Genomic DNA, 17,884 nt, shown 5'->3' with positions numbered 1-17,884 from the left:
GAGCTGTGAGACCAGGCTCCCGGAACCTTTTCTTCTGTAAAAGGCCTATGATCCTCAAAACATGATCTGATTGTGATATGGGGCATGCCGTAGAGAGAGATTTCGAATTAAACATTAAGGGGCTTTACGTGCACAAAACCACTTTCTGATTATGAGGCACGCCGTAGTGGAGGACTCCCGAAATTTTGACCCCCTTGGGTTCTCTTACGTGAACCTAAATCTAAGTACACGGGTGTTTTCGCATTTCGCCCCCATCGAAATGCGGCCGCCGTGGCTGGGATTCGTTTCCGCGACCTCGTGCTCAGCAGCCCAACACCATAGCCACTGAGCATTCGCTGCGGGTAGATTTAGGAATAATTTTGACCACTTGCGGTTCTTGAATGTGCACCTAAACCTAAGTATACGCGCGTCTTGCAATGCGGCCGCCGTGACCTGCTATAGCGACGCTACGGCGAGTGAGCAAACCTGGCGGGTGACTCAGTAAAAAATGTGTATGTCAATTAAAATACTACTTGCGCACATCAGTAAGAGGAACGGGGTCTCGCTACACATTTGTTGTAAATTGTTGTGAAGTGAAAAATCCACTTAGATATCGTATTATCTAGTCTAGTACAAAGTCTGGTCCAAAGTCTATTCTGTCATCTAGTCTGTGTATATAATTGGTCTTACAGAATGTCGACATCATTATGGATGTTGTTAAAGAAGAACGTGGTAAACAGAAAACAATAAAATTAAGTGCAAGATATGGTTGACTGAAGATAACACCCTTACTTTGAATTTGCGGGCGGGAACATGGATCCAAGATGAAGGCGCAATATTTAGCTAGTTAGGAATAAGTGCTGGCAGGAGTAATAAGCTTGACATGAACGATTTGTTCATCAATGCTACTTATGAAGCATTTTTTTTATTGAAATGAGTATTAGGAGAGGTTGGCGCCTTTATGGTGGCACCGGCTACTCCTTGTCACTTGGAAAAGGAAACAAATTTGCGTAAAAAGGGGAGAATAGCGACACGAAATATGGCACTCAGTAGAACACTGGAGGAATAAAAAATATACAGTCCAAAAGTACATGAGTCGCAAAGCTCTGTGCATTAGTTCAGTCCACGTACGCATATATAAAGTCAGATATTTTGAACAGCCAAAACACACAACACATGTAATACACTGCAAGCACAGAACAGAATTATACATATTGCGTAAAAGTTGCGATCACAACATAAACCAGTTATGAAACACGAACAACGTTTATGTTACTCATTTAGCGTATTCGGATCATCTGATACTTAATGTTTTCCCAAAATGTTGGTGTCCTGTAAAAACTTTTTCAGAGCAAGAAGCGCTCTTTTTTGAAGGCCCGGAGTTGGCCATGGGCCAAGTATCTTTTTTAGAGTGAATGGTCTTCTGTCTAATATCAACAAATTTGCTTGCGGTACCCTTCTTTGTGGATCGTATTTCGTGCACGCGAGGAGAAGATGATGCACATCTTCGTCTGCATGACCACAAGAACACTGCGGACTAGAGACACGTTTTATCCTGTACAAGAAGTGTTTCGTAAATGCAGTACGAAGACGCAGGCGGTGTAGCAATGTTACAAACTTTTATGACGCATTGTTTGACTAGCGCTGGAACTAAGCAGAATCGAATTAGGTAAACGTCGATAATCGAAAAATAAATCAGACGCTGCGCTTCGTCAATTGCAATCTACTCAGCTAAAACAGAGAAGAATAAGAACTTTTAGTTACATTCACCAGGAAATCTGAAAACAAAGCACTGCGCTGTAACAAAGGTATGCAGATTATCATCATCATCATTATCATTTTTATGTCCACAGCAGGACAGAGGCCCTTTCCAGCGATCTCCAATTACCCCAGTCTTGTCAATTACCAATGTCCTATAGTTTCATCGGTCCATTTATACTCGCGGACAACTTTCAGTGGCTATCAAGGGAAAGCTACGGACGCAAAGCGACACAAGTGACAGCGCTTCTGAAAAATAGTCCCGCGTTTTAACTCATTTTAGTTCAGGCTGGGGAACAGAAAACATAAGCACCTTGTTAGCAGCAGTTAAATAACACAAAACACACCAATTAGCGTAAAGGTTTGCTTATTTCGCGGTTTTTCCTTTCCACGTCTGGGCAAACGCGAGACCGTCGCACGTGGAAGCTACGTCGATCCAGCGTCTGTTCCGAGGAACCTAAAGCACTGTCAACGTTGCCGGACTACTTGGGGCGGTAACACATGTGCATCAGCAACGCTCCCGTAGCTTTCCCTTCATAGCCACAGAAAGTTGTCCGCGAGTATGCATTCTCTGCCGTCCCCAACTAAGCTTCCCTTCTCTTGGCCACCCCTTTCGTAACTCTTATGAACCCCGGGTTACCTGTTCTGTGCATCATATGGGGTGGTGCGAAATTGTGGAATCGGGCAAGCTTCCTTATCGCTACTCGATTTCACATGTGAAAAGACATGAAAGTCCTAGTGCACGCTGAGACGACACACTCTTCTCCTTCGGCCTGTGAGCGCTTAAGCACTATACGAATGACCAAATCTATTCATCAAAGAACGTAACTCTATTGGAAGACGAGTTAAAGCACAATATATGAAGTGGCTAAAAAGTGTACAGCTTAAAAGCCCGAGCACATGAATGTGTAAGGTCATATTCTCATGCAATATACCCCCAGCTGTGGTTGAGTATTAGTAATTTGAGTTGTCAACCTTTTGATAAAGAGGTTTTTACTGAGGCTGGTTCAACAACTCGGGTCGGCCACACTGGCGGAGGCGATAAGAAATGGCACGGGAGGGTTGCGCAAGTATCTCACAAGAACCTGAAATGCCTCGTTGCCGCGGAAAAAATTGTGCTGCTCTGGGTGCTATGACCTGTCTCAGCCTCAGCTTTGCTGGAACCTGGGCACTAATTCTGGATGTCACAGATATCTGCCAGTCTTTTTTCTCGCGCTCTCTTTCTACCAACATCGTCGTTACGTCAGCGGCTAACGGTGTGACTTTGTACATCATACACCTACACTCACATGCACGCGCTTCGGTAGGAACGTGTTGCACCAGCTTGGCAACCAAACTTCCACACGAACGTCACCAATGCAAAACTCCCTGTTATAATGCTAAATTTGTTATATCGAGCATCCCCAGCATCACTTACCTGCAGAACGCTTACCTAAAGGTTCTTATTGACAATGTGGGTGCTGACAAAGAATGCGCACGACGCTTGCGCAGAAACCGTTCGTCCTATCTAAAGATAGCGAAGAGCGAGACAGTCCTTAGCACCACTGTCGTTGCAATACCGAGAAGACAGCGCACCCGCGAACATCCACCGCTCACCTGTAGGTACTCGCTGAGTACGTTCGGGTCCCTCTCGCTACCTCCCCGCATCATCGTCGTCGAGGGCCCCCCTGCGCCGGCGCGCCTGGCGCCCGCCGCGTCCACCACCATCACGCCTCCTCCGCCGGCGTTGGAAGAAGGCGGCGCGGGTGCCGTGCCGACCAGGGTGGCCGCGCTGCCCAGCATCACCTCGGGACGCACCGAGGCCGTGCGTTTCTTGCCCACCGCAGCCCCGACAAAGCCGGCGTCGAGCGGGAGCGTGGTCGCGTGCACCGCAGCCGAGAGCCGCTTCTTGTTGGAGCGAGCCGCGGCCGCTCCCACACCCGTCGGAGGTCCGGAGACCGAGTGGCGCGCTCTGGCTTCGGCCGCCGGTGCCACGGCCAACACTGCCGCCGCCGCGGCCGCCGTGGCCCGCGCGTCCTGACGACGCGACGCCGCCGCCAGCGCGGGCCCGCCGTGGGCCGACGCCCCTCGTTGGCCGTCAGTCACCCCGCCCTTACTTCCCCCTCCTTGCCTTTTCGTCTTCCTTTCAGCCGCCTCTTCTTCCTTTATTCATGTCCCCCGCCGCGGCCGATTAGGGATCACGCACGCGCTCCAAGACTGCCGACGCACACACGCACGCACGACCACGTGGGGCAAGGCGCAGGTGGAGCTGGGGGAGCAAGACGACGGCGGCGACGACGACGGAGAGCGGCGGGCGACGGCTGAGGGCGACCGTGGGGAAGCCCCTTTCCGGCGCTTCCCTCCTTTTTCAGACACACGCACACTACCTCTCTCTCGCTTCTGCTCGTGTTGATTCCTCCTTTCTTCCCCACCGCTTCCCCTAGACCGGCGTTTTCGCTGACCGGACGGTCGTCTCGCTGGCACACCGGGTGTCTCCTGGGGGAAAGCGACGCTTTATCTCCGGCCCTCCTCTGCTCACTCAATTCCTCCTCGCCGACGAATGTCGCCGGCTACAATCGTGACCAGGCGGCTAGCCGCGCAAGCCGCCTTTCGTCGTCGCTGGTTGTCAGGTTTCTTTCTGCCGGACCCACCCGTCTTCCTGCTCGCCACATCCGGCTTGTCTAGCCTAGCCACCCCCGCACCCGAGCGCAGAGCTACTGAGCTGCCGCCGCAGCGCGGGATTCGTGCTCGCGCACCGGGCCCGGGTTCTAACCTCGATTGAAACTGAAACAAGCCGGTGACCTGGTCGCAACGGCGACGCAGCCGCCACCGCCGCCACAGCAGCCATTTGCTAAACCTTTTCTCCCTTTATCATTTTTCATACGCACACGGGTGCAGTATATATTGAGGAAGGGGTCACCCGGGGTCCAGCTCGCTTGATATGTTGTTTCACTTGTTTTTATGTTTTATTCTTGCCTTTAGGTTTCACTGTCCCTGCCCCGACTGGTTTATCTTCGTTTCTTGTTAGATACGTGCTTTTTTGGCGACTGTCTACCTGCCCTCACGGGTTTATGGATGGTTCGCGGGCTCGGCGCCGAAACGCGTTCGGAAAGAAAACTATAACGGCGGTTCGCTTGCAAAAAAAAGAAACGAGGCCTTCCGCTCCTTTGCTTCGCACGTTAGGAACAGCTGGACTTTTTGTCGTTTCTCTTTGCCAATAATTGGCCGAAAACGGGAGAAAGATGAGACTCATCAAAATTCATTCCGCAAACAGAGGAGGTGGTGGGGGAAGGTGCCGCTGAGAACGAGTGGTGGGGCGCCGGTGAACGCTTTCATTTGTTTTTTTCGTTATTCATCTTCTCTCGCGCGACATGAAATTAGAAAAAGGCAAAAGTGAGGTAAGCTTGTTATAAATCAGCAATCAGCGCCGCTGTCATCAGTGTTATAAATTTATATTTTCGTTCGGAAATACCACTCCTCGCAGCGAAGTGACGGACCTTTTATAGGCAAAGGTTTTTGGGTGACCTACCCCGTGAATTAGGGAGGCGTGTCACAATCTGCTGTCATGGAAACAGGAAGATCATGGCTCTCGTCGTTGCTTCGCTTCTTTGTATGCATTTTCTTTTGCGCTTTCTGCATTCCGTGTCATTTTTGCATTGACTGGGAAGTGGAAAATTTAGAACCCTTTTCTGGCATATACGTATAAAATATTAGCATCACCATAGGCTGTTTTTCCGCGTCAAACGTGGCTTGAATAAATGTGAAAAATTGAATAAAAGAACGTGTCAGTGTGGAGTGTACTGCAAGATGGAAGGTATAATTTTTTCTTTTGTAGCGCAAACGCAATTCAGTAAAAGATCACGCATGCCGTACGTTTACATGCCTACGAGGTCAAGCTGAACTGAAGACGTGTGAGGTGTGGTAAAAAGGACTAGTCATGACTAAGACCAGAACGACACAACTTCGTATGTGCTAGTAAGATAGTTAGTAAGCAACGATGATCTTAAAGTACAGCTAGCGCAAGAAGCGAACAGTGAGAGACAAAAAAAAAAAGGAAAGAAAAAGACGAGAAGATTGACGATGTCAAAGTCATTTGGGCTTGGAAAATCGTTTACCATATTTGTATTCTCACTACAAGAAACACGTCTGATATAACGGAAAGGGGGGGGGGGGGGGGCATTACATATTCTGGTTATAAGGTTTGTGAGCTTTACAATGCAGCCATGCAAGCTGCGTGGCCGACAAAACTGTACCCGTATTCACAGAAGCCTTATATAATTGTTCTTAAGAGAAAATTTAGGCCAATCCTGACGGTGTTCATTTCATTAGAGAGGGTGGCCGGTCAATAGCTAACAGCATTTACGAACGAGAAGCTTGATCTGGAATCATTTAGGGACACAGGGTTTGATTCTTATCTGTATTGCTTTTTCAATCAATCAATGAATATTTATATCTCAGGAAGAACCTACCTGTCTTCGTACTGGCGGTGTTGGCAAAAAACGTCAATACGGGTTACCTGAATAGGAAACTATACGCAAGTTATTGAAAGACAAACTGAAGACAATGTGATTTCGTGACATAGAACAGTTTCACATATGTACGAGACATATGCACAGGTCGGACAATGCTTTCTATAATGTATATGAAGAGAAAGTAAGCGCAATCGCGGACGGCAGGGTGCTGTGTGCTTTGATGAAATTAAGAAATTTGCAGGCTGGTGTCAGCCGACACGAGACAGAGATAATTAGAGAAAGCTGAAGGAGGCCTTCGTCCTTATGGGGACATAACTATGACGCTTGTGGTGATGATGCTCTTGTTGTTTATGACGATGATGACAACGTAACGAACATGTTGTTCAACAAGAAACACTGAGACTGCTAAATGTACAGAACAAATATATAGACACGAAAGAAGATAAATGTGAAGTACGAACAATAGATACCGTGAAACTATTAACAAAAATTTAGCAGCTGCAACGATATTTGAAAGCAACTGGAATGAGTCAGCGTCTGTGATCCGGACTGAGTGACCGACTGATATCTCCAGTGGACTTTCTCTTTTTTTTAATCTTTCCGTCCCCCTTTCCCTTTCCCCAGTGTAGGGTAGCCAACCGGGCTCAGTCCTGGTTAACCTCCCTACCTTTCATTTATCATTTTCTCTCTTTCTCTCTCTCTCTAGCAGCTGCAACAAACAGAGAACGTATCAGACATTCAATGTTCCGTAAACCAGGCTCAAGCGCGCACAGTTTAATTTCTGCCTTATTCGCAGAAAGGGTTGAGGCTGGTCTAGTTAAACAGACGCCCTCATCTTACTCGTTACAAAACTACTGCACTGAGCTGTGGAAGATATTATACGTCAGAATGGTAAATAAAAGCTTTATAAATATGTCTTTTGTAACATCTTATTAGAGCATCGTGATATGGTGTAGAAGTGTCCGTGCACTCTTCTGTGTCTTTTTTTTCTGCAGTCCCAAATGCAATGTCAATGAGTAGCTCTGGGCAGTCGACGTAACTGAATAAGTTTGAGTAGGAACACTGCGTCAGCTTTTGTCCGTTGGCTGTCCAGAGACACTAAAACAAGTGAAGTGTGCTAGAACATGGCGCGTATTCTGACGTTGTTCTTTGCTGCAGTAGCGCTGGTTCGGGACAGAGATAACTTTGGTTGAATCCCCTCAATGCAATCTTTATTGGATTGCCATGTGCCATTCCCCACGGCAGATACATACTCCAAGATATGGCGGGACAGAAAGGTTGTAAGTTCTCTTGAGAAGCCACTTGCCTTGCGCGGGGAAAGTAGAGCACGCTTGGTTATGTAGTTTGTGTGAACAGCGAAATTGTGCTTCGAGTGACAAACAACCGCCAAGTAAGTCACACGCACTCCCAAAACAAAAATAAAATTAGAAGAAAGAAAGCCATAGGAGAGGTAGATAAGCAATAAGCATGTGCCTATTAGGACTGTAAGAGGTCAACAACGACCATAACTGCCTCACTGTGTTGCGGGCACCTGAACTATCTCGCACCCAAAAAATGGTAGAGTGAATGTGCAGTGTCGTTGCTTATTTGATCATAAGAAAGATGTCCTCTTTATTGCGTGTTGTTGCTGTTGTAGTAATAGTAGTACTAGTCAGAAGTATTAGTGAGCAGTAGTAGTAGTAGTAGTAGTAGTCATAGTAGTAGTAGTAGTATGAACGAGGCACGTGATACTCCTACCAAGAATATTGCACATCACACAGGACCTTAGTAAACCATTTGATATGATATATGATCTTATTGACTACACCTGAAACTCGGTCTCCAACCTCCTTTCGATATATAATCTCGAAACTCCAGAGCGCAAGTATCCATTATAATGCATAAGAAATACGTTTTCCATACTCAATTGACTATGCAAGGCATGACGCTTACGCGTTTCATTAATAGCAGAGAAAGTGGTGGGTAAAAACCACAGACACGAACGTTGTTACCAATTGGTATCAATTCGTTATCACTTGTCGTTTTCTCCCGTCGTAAGAGACAAGAGTCGACACTAATGCCTCGGTGCGGGGGGATCAGAAAAAAAAAAAAAAAAGGAAGAGAATCATAACCTAGCGCACAACTTGGTCGCTTTACTATTGAGCTCCGCCAGCCCGCCAAAGAACGGTTTGTCCTCGCAGACACACACCCCGCCAGCCTCTTTCCCGTACGGCTCTCGGGTTGGGCCATGAAGCACGTCCCACGCGACGAGGGTGGATAGGGAAAATTAATCTCGGGGGGATTCTTTCATGGTCCCCCTTCCCCTACAGCCTCCTTTCTACCTACCCATCAGGGGCAGGTGTTCGCACGGGGAAGTTAGCGCATTTTGACGAAGCTATTTTCACTATTATTTTTCTTTATTCCGAAACATCGGCTCAGCGTCACCGATCTTTTTGCTTTGTTGTGCGCCGATGTCTTGACAGCACGATGGGAAAACGTGAAGGACACGACCAAAGACCGCAACAGCGCGCGCAAGAAATATGTGCTGAATGAACACTCCCTACGCATATTTTTGCACGTGAGTTGAATCACGGCAGCATATTAGAAGGCTTCGTTGGCAAACTTTGGGACTGTCGAACCTGGAGATACGTGCAGTAGAATTTCGCGGGAAGCAGTATATTGCTCTTTTTTCTTGCGCCCAACAGTCGTCTATGAAATGATGTCAATACACTCATTGCAGGGTAGCAACTGCTTTCCTTTTTCCAGCATTTATACAGCTAAAGCACTGCCACCCGTAAAGGTAGGGAAGAACATGTAAGCTCCCCCTCCGCTCCTCACTCCTTCGCTACGTCATCCTTACCAACTTCCCTCCCCCTATACTCTAGGCAACCGCTTATTTTGTTGGAACCTCCGGTGTATCACATACTGGAACAGACTTGAAGCATGAACTCATAAAACGAGTACCAAGATGATCACCACACTACAGCAGAAATTCACAATATATCGCTGCGTGTCGTACCATCTGTATGTTCACCCTTTGTTTGCCGTGCTGTAGAGTGAATAACCTCACTTTACGAACGGGAGAATTTATTAACTTTACACATATGATCGCCAGCTACTGTTCTTTTCGCTTTGTTATTCATCGTGTTTTTTTTTTTTTCATCGCGTGTCAGAGGAACTGAGTACAGGCACCCTTAACAGGAGCAAAGTCTACTGACATACATTTATGAATGCAAAAAAAAAAAAAGTCTACAGATGCTTCAAACAAGTGTGGGATCCCGCACTATAGTGTCCCTTTAGGAGCGGCTCGATAAGGTAAGTGTTTTAAGCAATTAAGTTTAGAATTTGTCCTTGAATTTGAAATCGTTCTTCATAAAAACTTCATCGCAAACTACACTTTCAAAAACACAACGATTTATAGGTTACCTCATAATAAGCCTCCTGGCACCTGGGAGGGGTGGAACAAGTATGGCGGTCCTTTCCGGTGCCGTATATAAAGAATTTGCTGAAGGCGCCAGGAGGCCAGAGTACACTGAGAAAGGCAAGACGGGCGGGCATTCTCGGTGTTATTATTCTTAGGGGACTAATAGATGTTATTTAATATCCCTCCGCCTTTTCGTCGCAGTCTCCGGTGACACTGTATAGGCATCCTAATAATATAAAAAATATTTGGTTTCTTTTGTCGCGCACGAGCTTTTGATGACACACGCACCGCGAGGCACTCGAGGGCGCCACCCTGTTATTTTCGCATGCCGAGCTCGCTACGCCCATCAAATACGGAGGCTACGATAGAAAACTGGACCACTGAGGAGCCATTCGTTTTCCCTTTGCATTGTGTTATACACACCTAAAGAAAGGTCCAGTAGCTACTACCTAGTGTCACTACATTTGCTACCTTGGTAACCATAGAGTTAGTAACAATACTGACTAAGCAGAGAGAGAGAGAGAGAGATAGAGAGAGAGAGTTACAGGAAGGCAGAGAGGTCGGCTTGAGCTATAACTTGCTCTGGTCTGCTACTCTACACTGGGGAAAAGGGACGGGAAGGAAAAGGGCTGATGAATGATGATGACGGTAGGAGGAGGAGACGCGTATATACAAGTTCACAGAGTTGTGGCATCTCTAAAGCCGTACGTCCAGCCCAGTGGCTTGGAGAAATGCTATAGTGGCATTTGTTATCAGGGCTGCGCTGTTTGCATTAGGCCAAGGACCTTAAAGACACTCGTCTGATAGCGGCCTCTTATCGACGTTTGCAATGGAAGATACCAGTTGCTGTTGTTCTTGCGCGTACGCGGCACACACGCAAAATGTATGATCAAGTGTTTCTGGTACCTTAGAGTATTCACAGTTTGGGCTAGTATCAGTGCAACCTATCAGATGTCTATAACGGTTGGTGAATGCGACACCAAGGCGAATACGGTGCACCATGCTTGTTTGGCTTATCAGGGTAGTCACTGTTACTAATGGGTCTCAGCTACCGATTCCTAACACAATTAGAAACAGTGGATTCAAATCTTTTGTTTTATAACACACACATCGGGCCTACTCTGGAATACGTCACAGCTGGTCTGATACGTGCAGAAGAGGCCAGAATCGATGTATCAGGTGGTGATAACTGCGTCTGGTAATCTTTTTTATTTCTCGAGCGTGTAGAGGTATAATCAGTTTGAGGCTTTGGAAACAAGGTGTTTCTCGCCGTCGAAAGATTTGTACTACTGCGACAATAGTTAACATTTCGAAAGATGGTTTGCTGTGTCCGCTTTTTCTGTTGCTCCTCCAGCGAAAGCGGTCATATGTCACGTAGGTCACAGATCATCATCAAGTCACCGTCGTTATCGCGTCCTCACACAGGAAAGTACTTAATATGGCCCTCCCGCAAAGTTTTTTATTCTTTTTTAAATTGAGTTGCAGCATTGTCATTTTTTCGGCGCGTATTATCAACATTCCAGAGCACGCCGGGCCTTGTGAATTGTGCAACTATATTCTGCATGTCTGTCATTGCCAAACTAATTGATTTATTACCATCTGGACGCTTTTAGCCAAACTCTTCAAAAACCTTTCCAATTGCCATATTGAGAAAGCCTGCCTGAGGTAGTCCACATCTTTTGTTTTAGGAATCAAAATAGCGCGCCAAGTTAACGATGGTGTAAGGAGGTCAATGACATAGGCATTGCTAAATAAAAAAGTCAAAACTATAGCAATGTTATGTGTGATTACATTAAAAAACGCATTGCTTTTTTTTCTTTTAAATAAACGTTTTGATATATATTTGTGAAGCAAAGACACATGTCACGACATAGTTGGCGCAATGCAGAATTCGAGTCTGTAAAAAAACTAGTACGACATTCTTGCAGATAAAATTATTAGTCTGAGTGGAACCGCAGCTATTGCCGCATGCTAGGGAACCGACGATGGTACCATACGATCCAGCCGGGGGAGACCAAGTAGCTAACAGGGAGGAAATAAAAGAATTGCGTACCCCGTGGTGGAGATCAAACCTCGACCGATCTCTGAGCACAGGAACTCAATGCTTTAACCATTATGCCACAATGGTATCATACTTCTCTCGTGCCAACGCCAAGTCGCAAAGTTCCCAGAACATTGAGCAAACATCGTAAATGTATGTTCTGTTAGAAAATAGACAGCGGCCTGAAAAGTGTTATCATATTCACTGAAGAATATAGTGGGCAGGGGACAAGCTCAAAGAAATAAGCTACTGTGAATTCGATACTTCAGCCACCTGGTTGAGAGCCCGACAAAGAAAGTGACCGGCATCGTAACTTTTAATGCCTGTACAACCACAGAGCATCTACGAAACAAGAAGTGCGATTATATAGAAATATCCATTTAAAGTGCCTAATGTAAAACTAGTAATAACTTATGCATGACTGCCTCTGCCAGCGTTAGGTTTTGAAACGTGGCACTTGGTATTTGCGGTGCACCATGGCGCAGAATATTTTTACGCGATTTGAAACAGTTTAAAAATATCTATAAGGCACCGGTCTAACATGCTCGACCGAAAAATATGAGGTGCTGCTGTACAGACCAACGCTAAAGGGGAGACGACCCAAGAACTACAACACACAAACTTACAAAGACATATAACTCATGACCCAAGATGGACAACCCATGCCCAAAGTCGAAAAGATAAGGGTGTTGGGAATGATCATAGAAGCCAAGGGCATCAACGGGGAAACTATTCGAAAAATCGAAGCCAAAGTTTCTCAGACGATGCGATTGATCAAGAGAATCACCAACAGGCACGAGGAAATGAAAGAAGCAAGCGTCATGAGAATCATCCAGGCGTTCGTCATAAGTCAGATCACGTATGTGACGGCATACCACAGACGGGGCGCCGCAGAAAAGAAGAACCTAGACGGCCTAATTAGGAAGATATATAAACAAGCGATTGGACTCACGCTAAGCACGAGCACGGTGAAACTGCTAGAGCTGGGACTGCACAACACGCTGAGGAGCTAATAGAAGCGCTACGTATATAGCGCAATACGAACGCCTCTTCAAGACGACGGCGGGCAGACACATCCTAGATAAATTAGGGAGCCGCTACCACACACAACACGGAGACAAACGGGACATACTCAAGGAAGTAAGGGCCAAATTCACGGTACCCCCCTTACCCAAGAATATGCATCCTGTGCACCACGAGGGCAGGAGAAAACGCAGGGCAAAGAACATGGCGAGGAACTACGGAAGGAACAAGGACGCGGTCTTTGTAGACGCTGCACGTTACAAACAGAAATGCAACTTTGTCGCAGCAGTACTTAACCACAACAGACAATGTTGCACAAGCTTGACTATAAACCCGACACGCATCGAAACGGCGGAGTAAACGGCTATAGCGCTAGCCATATAGCACAAACCAACGCATACTATATAATCAGCGATTCCTAGATGGCAGTACGCAACTTCGCGAACGGCCGGATCTCAGCTGAGGCACTAAACATACTCAGCCAAGGCAAACCAGCAAGGGAAGACAGATGCGTCCAAATCCTATGGATACCAGCCCCCACCACCGACTCAACGGGAGAGGACAACCCTAACGCGGCGGCAGCACACAACGTAGCTCGAGGACCGACTTCCCGAGCTGCGACGAACGTAAGCCCCTCGACAGAGCCCTCCGAAGTATGGGAATGGGAAGACAGAATGACCAGGTTCAACGACATCACCAACCATTACAAGATGCAAAGATGCCCTTATCCACCACCCCATCCACAACTCACTAGATCGCAAGCTGTCCAGTGGCGACAACTACAAACCAAATCATACAAGAGGCCGATACAAATGCACGCTATTTATCCAGACATATACACAACGGATAGATGAAAAGTGTGTGGCACCGGAGCCAGAATACATGCTATGGGAATGCCAGGAACTAATACAGGGCAATGCGAGCGAAGCCTCCATCGACAGCCTCCGCGCGCGATGGCAGGCCGCGCTGCTCCGCTCGAACCTGGAAGACCAATTATGGGCCGTCCAGCGGGCCAAGGACGCCGCCGAGAGGCAAGAACTCTTGGCCGTAACCTCGGCGGGTGCGCCAGCCCACTAACTCGCCGGACGCGAATCGTTCTGATTCGAAATAAAGTTTTCTCACTCACTCACTCATTTCAAAGCAGAAGAAGAAGAAAGCAAGACTAAGAGAGAGAGAGAGAGAGAACGTAATGCTGCACTGTAACATGAGAATAAATATATAAATTTTGTTGAAAAATTAAACCATGAAGAATAGAAAGTATAGGTATACAGTGACCTGAGCCATGGTTTATGTTTTGCTTGACTGTTGACGAAAGATTATTTATGAAGACTGCGTAATCATTGCACAACATGAGATGTGCGCTGCCTTACGCCGAACACGGGGAACAATAACATTGTCATCAAACCAGAATCGTTTAAAGGGAACTTGAAAAGAAAAGCTGTTTCATTCCTATATATTGTAACATAACCGACGTGGTAACCAAGGTGCGCAAGTTCGGTTTTCTTAATAAGAAAATATATTGACATCTTTATCCCCCTTACGCCGCATCTTGGAGAGTAAATTTTAGTATATTTTTTTTACATTACCTTTCCAAAAAGGAGTCAATAAATAAAAAGTATATAAGATGCCTTCTACTTTCTTGTAGGGAAGGCAGAATGACAGGGGCATGGAAAGGCAAATTAGAGAAACACACAGCGCTAACTTTCGACAACCTATTTATTTCTAGTTCTCGCAGGCGTACTTACATTCCTCGAAACGTCATAAGAGACGCTTACAGTGCTAGGCAATGAACAAAACCGGGAAGACCACACGCAGACACTTTTGTGGCCACCCTTATTTTTTAGAAGGGTGTCCGTTCAACGAGAAAGGAGATAATCGAGCTCTTTTCTCTTATTGATAAAGAAGTACTTGCGCATGCGCTTGAATTTTGGGTGCCATAACGCCGGACGGTCAATTTTTTGAGCCGTGAGCCATCTAAGGTTTTCGCTTTAGGAATACGCGAGAGATTTCCGTCATGTCTCGGTGAAGTGAGAAGCCTACATCTGACGACACCACACGAAGTACTTGCTATCATTAACTGCTTGTGGCTCATTACGATAAGAAATCACGGTGCGTATCAATCAAGATAACATGTGTCGTGAGAGATGATAGAATTACAGCACCTCGTAGCAGATCCGAAATAACCTTTGGAACTATGAATAACCTTTGGAACGTTGGAAATTGGAACTATGCCCGAATCGTCCGCAGTTCCCTGAGCGCGACAGAGAAGTGTCGACGTCTCGTCGAAAAAAAAAAAAAAAAAGTGCCCCGAGACCTTTATGCCTCGATTACAGAAAATAATTGGAGTTTGTATTGGATGGAGCTCTAAGGACGAAGCATGTTAAGTTCACGAGATAACGGGGACGCGCAAGCGCGAAGTGATCCTTCGTCGAATATTCTTCAGCAAAGCGTATTGCTCGCATGTAGAACATTAATAAACTAACAAACATGGCCCAATTAAAAAAAGATTGCCTTAGGTCAGAAGTGTGGAACAACGACGAAGAGGGCCTCTATGAACCCCTTGAAGAATTCTTAAGAAAGAAATAACTTATTAGAAAGGGCAGATTGGCCGGAGTGAGTGTGCTCTGGCCTGATACTTAATTTGCGTAAGTTGGTCAAGGATTTTCCTGCACTGATTTTTACTTTCTAGGCCACTCTTGTTTCGCTATTGGATCCCGGCCATGGCGGCCGAATTTCAATGGGGGTGAAATCCGAAAACATCAGTGTACTTAGATTTCGGTGCACGTTAAAGAACCCCAGGTGGTCGAAATTTCCGGAGTCCTTCACTACGGCGTGCCTCATAATCAGAAAGTCGTTTTGGTACGTAAAACCCCATAATTTAATTCAATTTTTGTTTTGCTATTGGCCGAGTGCCTTTTTTTTTCACCGCATCTCAGAGGGTAAGAATAGCGGGCGCCTCCGAGAGGAGCGGCCATTCTCTTACATACATTTATTAATAATAAACAAAATACACAGATGGTTAAAGCTAATGCAGGACGCCGCATTACGGCGTCCCTAATTGAGAGTGGCTTGAGGGCGTAAATGCTATTAGCAATTTATTTCACGCATCTCGTTTCGTCGCTGCCTCGAAGTTGAATTTTCGAAAGCTAAGCTTTCTATGGCTGTTATTCCCACTTTTCAGAAAGGAGCTTGGCAGTCCTCACTCTGGCGTCACCATTGCATCGTCATCATTTTTGTGTCGCCTTTCGTATTGTCACATGCCGTATTCGTCACTTAGTCGTCGGCGCGCCATTATCATTCTGTCATCTTCATTCACTTCGCTGTGTGGTCGCCGCAATCACCTCGTCGCACCTCGTCGCAGTCATGATATCGTTGGCGTGCCGTCAACATCAGGCAGCTGACGTCGTTTCGTCGAGGTTCTCATGCATTCGTGGTTACATCGTCATTGTTCCACCGTCGTCCCTCATTCATCGTCCCTCAGTCGTCGTCATTCTATCGTCGTAATTGAATTGTCGTCGCTCAATTATTGTAACTCATACGACGTCATTCCTTGTTCACATGTCTGCACGACGCCTCCGCAATTAGGTAGTCGACGGCAAGCCAACGTCGCCATGCAACTGTGGTCACTCCGTACTCGTCATGCCGCTGTTGCTGGGCCATCGTGGCTATATCGTCATAAGTTTGTCGTCATTAGAGCGTTGCCCATGCCATTGCTCTCAATATCGACTACCCGTATTCACAGCCACGAAGTAAAGAAGAAATCGGCTACGTCATCCCCATAGTAATTGTTTGCATTTAATGTACTTTAAGACAAAACAGCGCTATAGAAAGACCCGGGATAAAAGAAAAACGTGTACGACGGACAGGCGCTGTCTGTCGTACATGTTTTTCTTTTAGTCCTTGTCCTTGTAGCGCTGTTTTTCCTTCAAGTACGTTACACCAACTCGCCCACATCAAGCTCCTGCTGCATTTAATTTGCATTTCCGGCACCGTTAAACAGAGGCCGTGGTGCGCCTGCGTCTTAAGATGCGTCTCATTACCTTACACTTGCCTGTCTGCATTGTGTTTGCTTAAACACCGAGTTTTCCTTGCGTCATTTATATTTTATTTGCGTAAAACAACACTTCATTTACGCAATTTACGCAAGGGGGGAGGGGTTCTACTCCAGGCTTCCCGAGCGGCCGCCTAATGAAACAACCTAATGGAAGTGTCATACTTCCAATAGGTTGTTTCAATCGGAGATATATTTTTTTTATAATTGGTTGCCCCGCTAGGCTGATGAGCGTTCTCGTCTGCTACGTTCTGCGCATGCTCTATTTGTCTATATATGGCCACGTGTTGCCGTGAATAAACCAGTTAAAAGTTACCGCCCGTGTCGTTCTTGTGTTCTCTTCCGCTGCCTCGTCTTTATTTGCGGTCAATATGATATGCAGTAAACACCAACTAGTCCAAACTGAAGTTCTTCTGAAGCCAGGTGTGTTCATGATTGCTTGTGCGCGCGTGACGCCAGGCTTGTTAATTTAGTTCGTATACCTATGCTTACAAGTTCATACGGCCGATAAAACTACTATCCCTACTTCGTAAAGCTATCCATTAATTTGCTATCGCAATGGATGCTTCGTCTTTCTGGTGAAACTGCAACTTTTAAAAAATAATTATATAAATTAAAATTTTTTTTATCCGCCACCATGCCGCATCTCCGAGACTAGATTTTAGTATACTGTGAACTTCAGGTTTCCAAAAAGGAGGTATGCAACCCGGCAAGCGTTCTTACATTGTGGAAGGGAGCCTACACGAAGCGCCAACTGGCGCAAGACGCATTGACAACTGGCGACGCATTCATAAAATTAGTGAGTATTCTTAAACATAACATTACATTCATGTCCACAATATGCTATAATAACTGGTTAATGCTTAGACTATCTCAACTATAACAGGATAGTAATACCTACGATAGTTGCGAACACGCTCCCAATACACTGCAATAAATTATGCGAAAGATTTTCACCGTCTATCACTGAAATGTGGCGATGGCGCCTCATGTCGCCTTACGAAATAGTATCACACAAATAAGTCAAATTATGGCGCATCCAAATCACACTCAGACGTGCCACAAGAGCTGATAGAATAACAGTACCTTGTGGCCTGAACCGAATTTGAACTATGCCAGAATTGTGAGCAGACCCGCAAATATAGTTCTGTAAGTGCCGACGTCACGCCAAAGAAAAG

The 17,884-nt window shown here is 46.1% G+C and overlaps 1 protein-coding gene across 1 annotated transcript in view; it reads right to left on the bottom strand.

Annotated features, from left to right (window-relative positions):
• Positions 1-16,315, bottom strand: part of LOC126522117 (uncharacterized) — a 40,954-nt gene extending 24,639 nt beyond the window's left edge. Inside the window, exons 1-2 of the mRNA XM_050170899.2 lie at positions 16,283-16,315; positions 3,334-3,879 (exon numbers count right to left, since the gene is read on the bottom strand). Coding sequence (XP_050026856.1) covers positions 3,334-3,879; positions 16,283-16,315 — 579 coding nt within the window. The remainder of the gene's footprint in view (positions 1-3,333; positions 3,880-16,282) is intronic.
• Between the last annotated feature and the right edge of the window lie 1,569 nt (positions 16,316-17,884).

The sequence above is a fragment of the Dermacentor andersoni genome, chromosome 6 (genome assembly GCF_023375885.2).
Source record: "Dermacentor andersoni chromosome 6, qqDerAnde1_hic_scaffold, whole genome shotgun sequence".
NCBI classification, from domain to species: domain Eukaryota; kingdom Metazoa; phylum Arthropoda; class Arachnida; order Ixodida; family Ixodidae; genus Dermacentor; species Dermacentor andersoni.
Note: the sequence above shows the minus strand (reverse complement) of the source record. Positions and strands in the feature narration are given on the sequence as shown.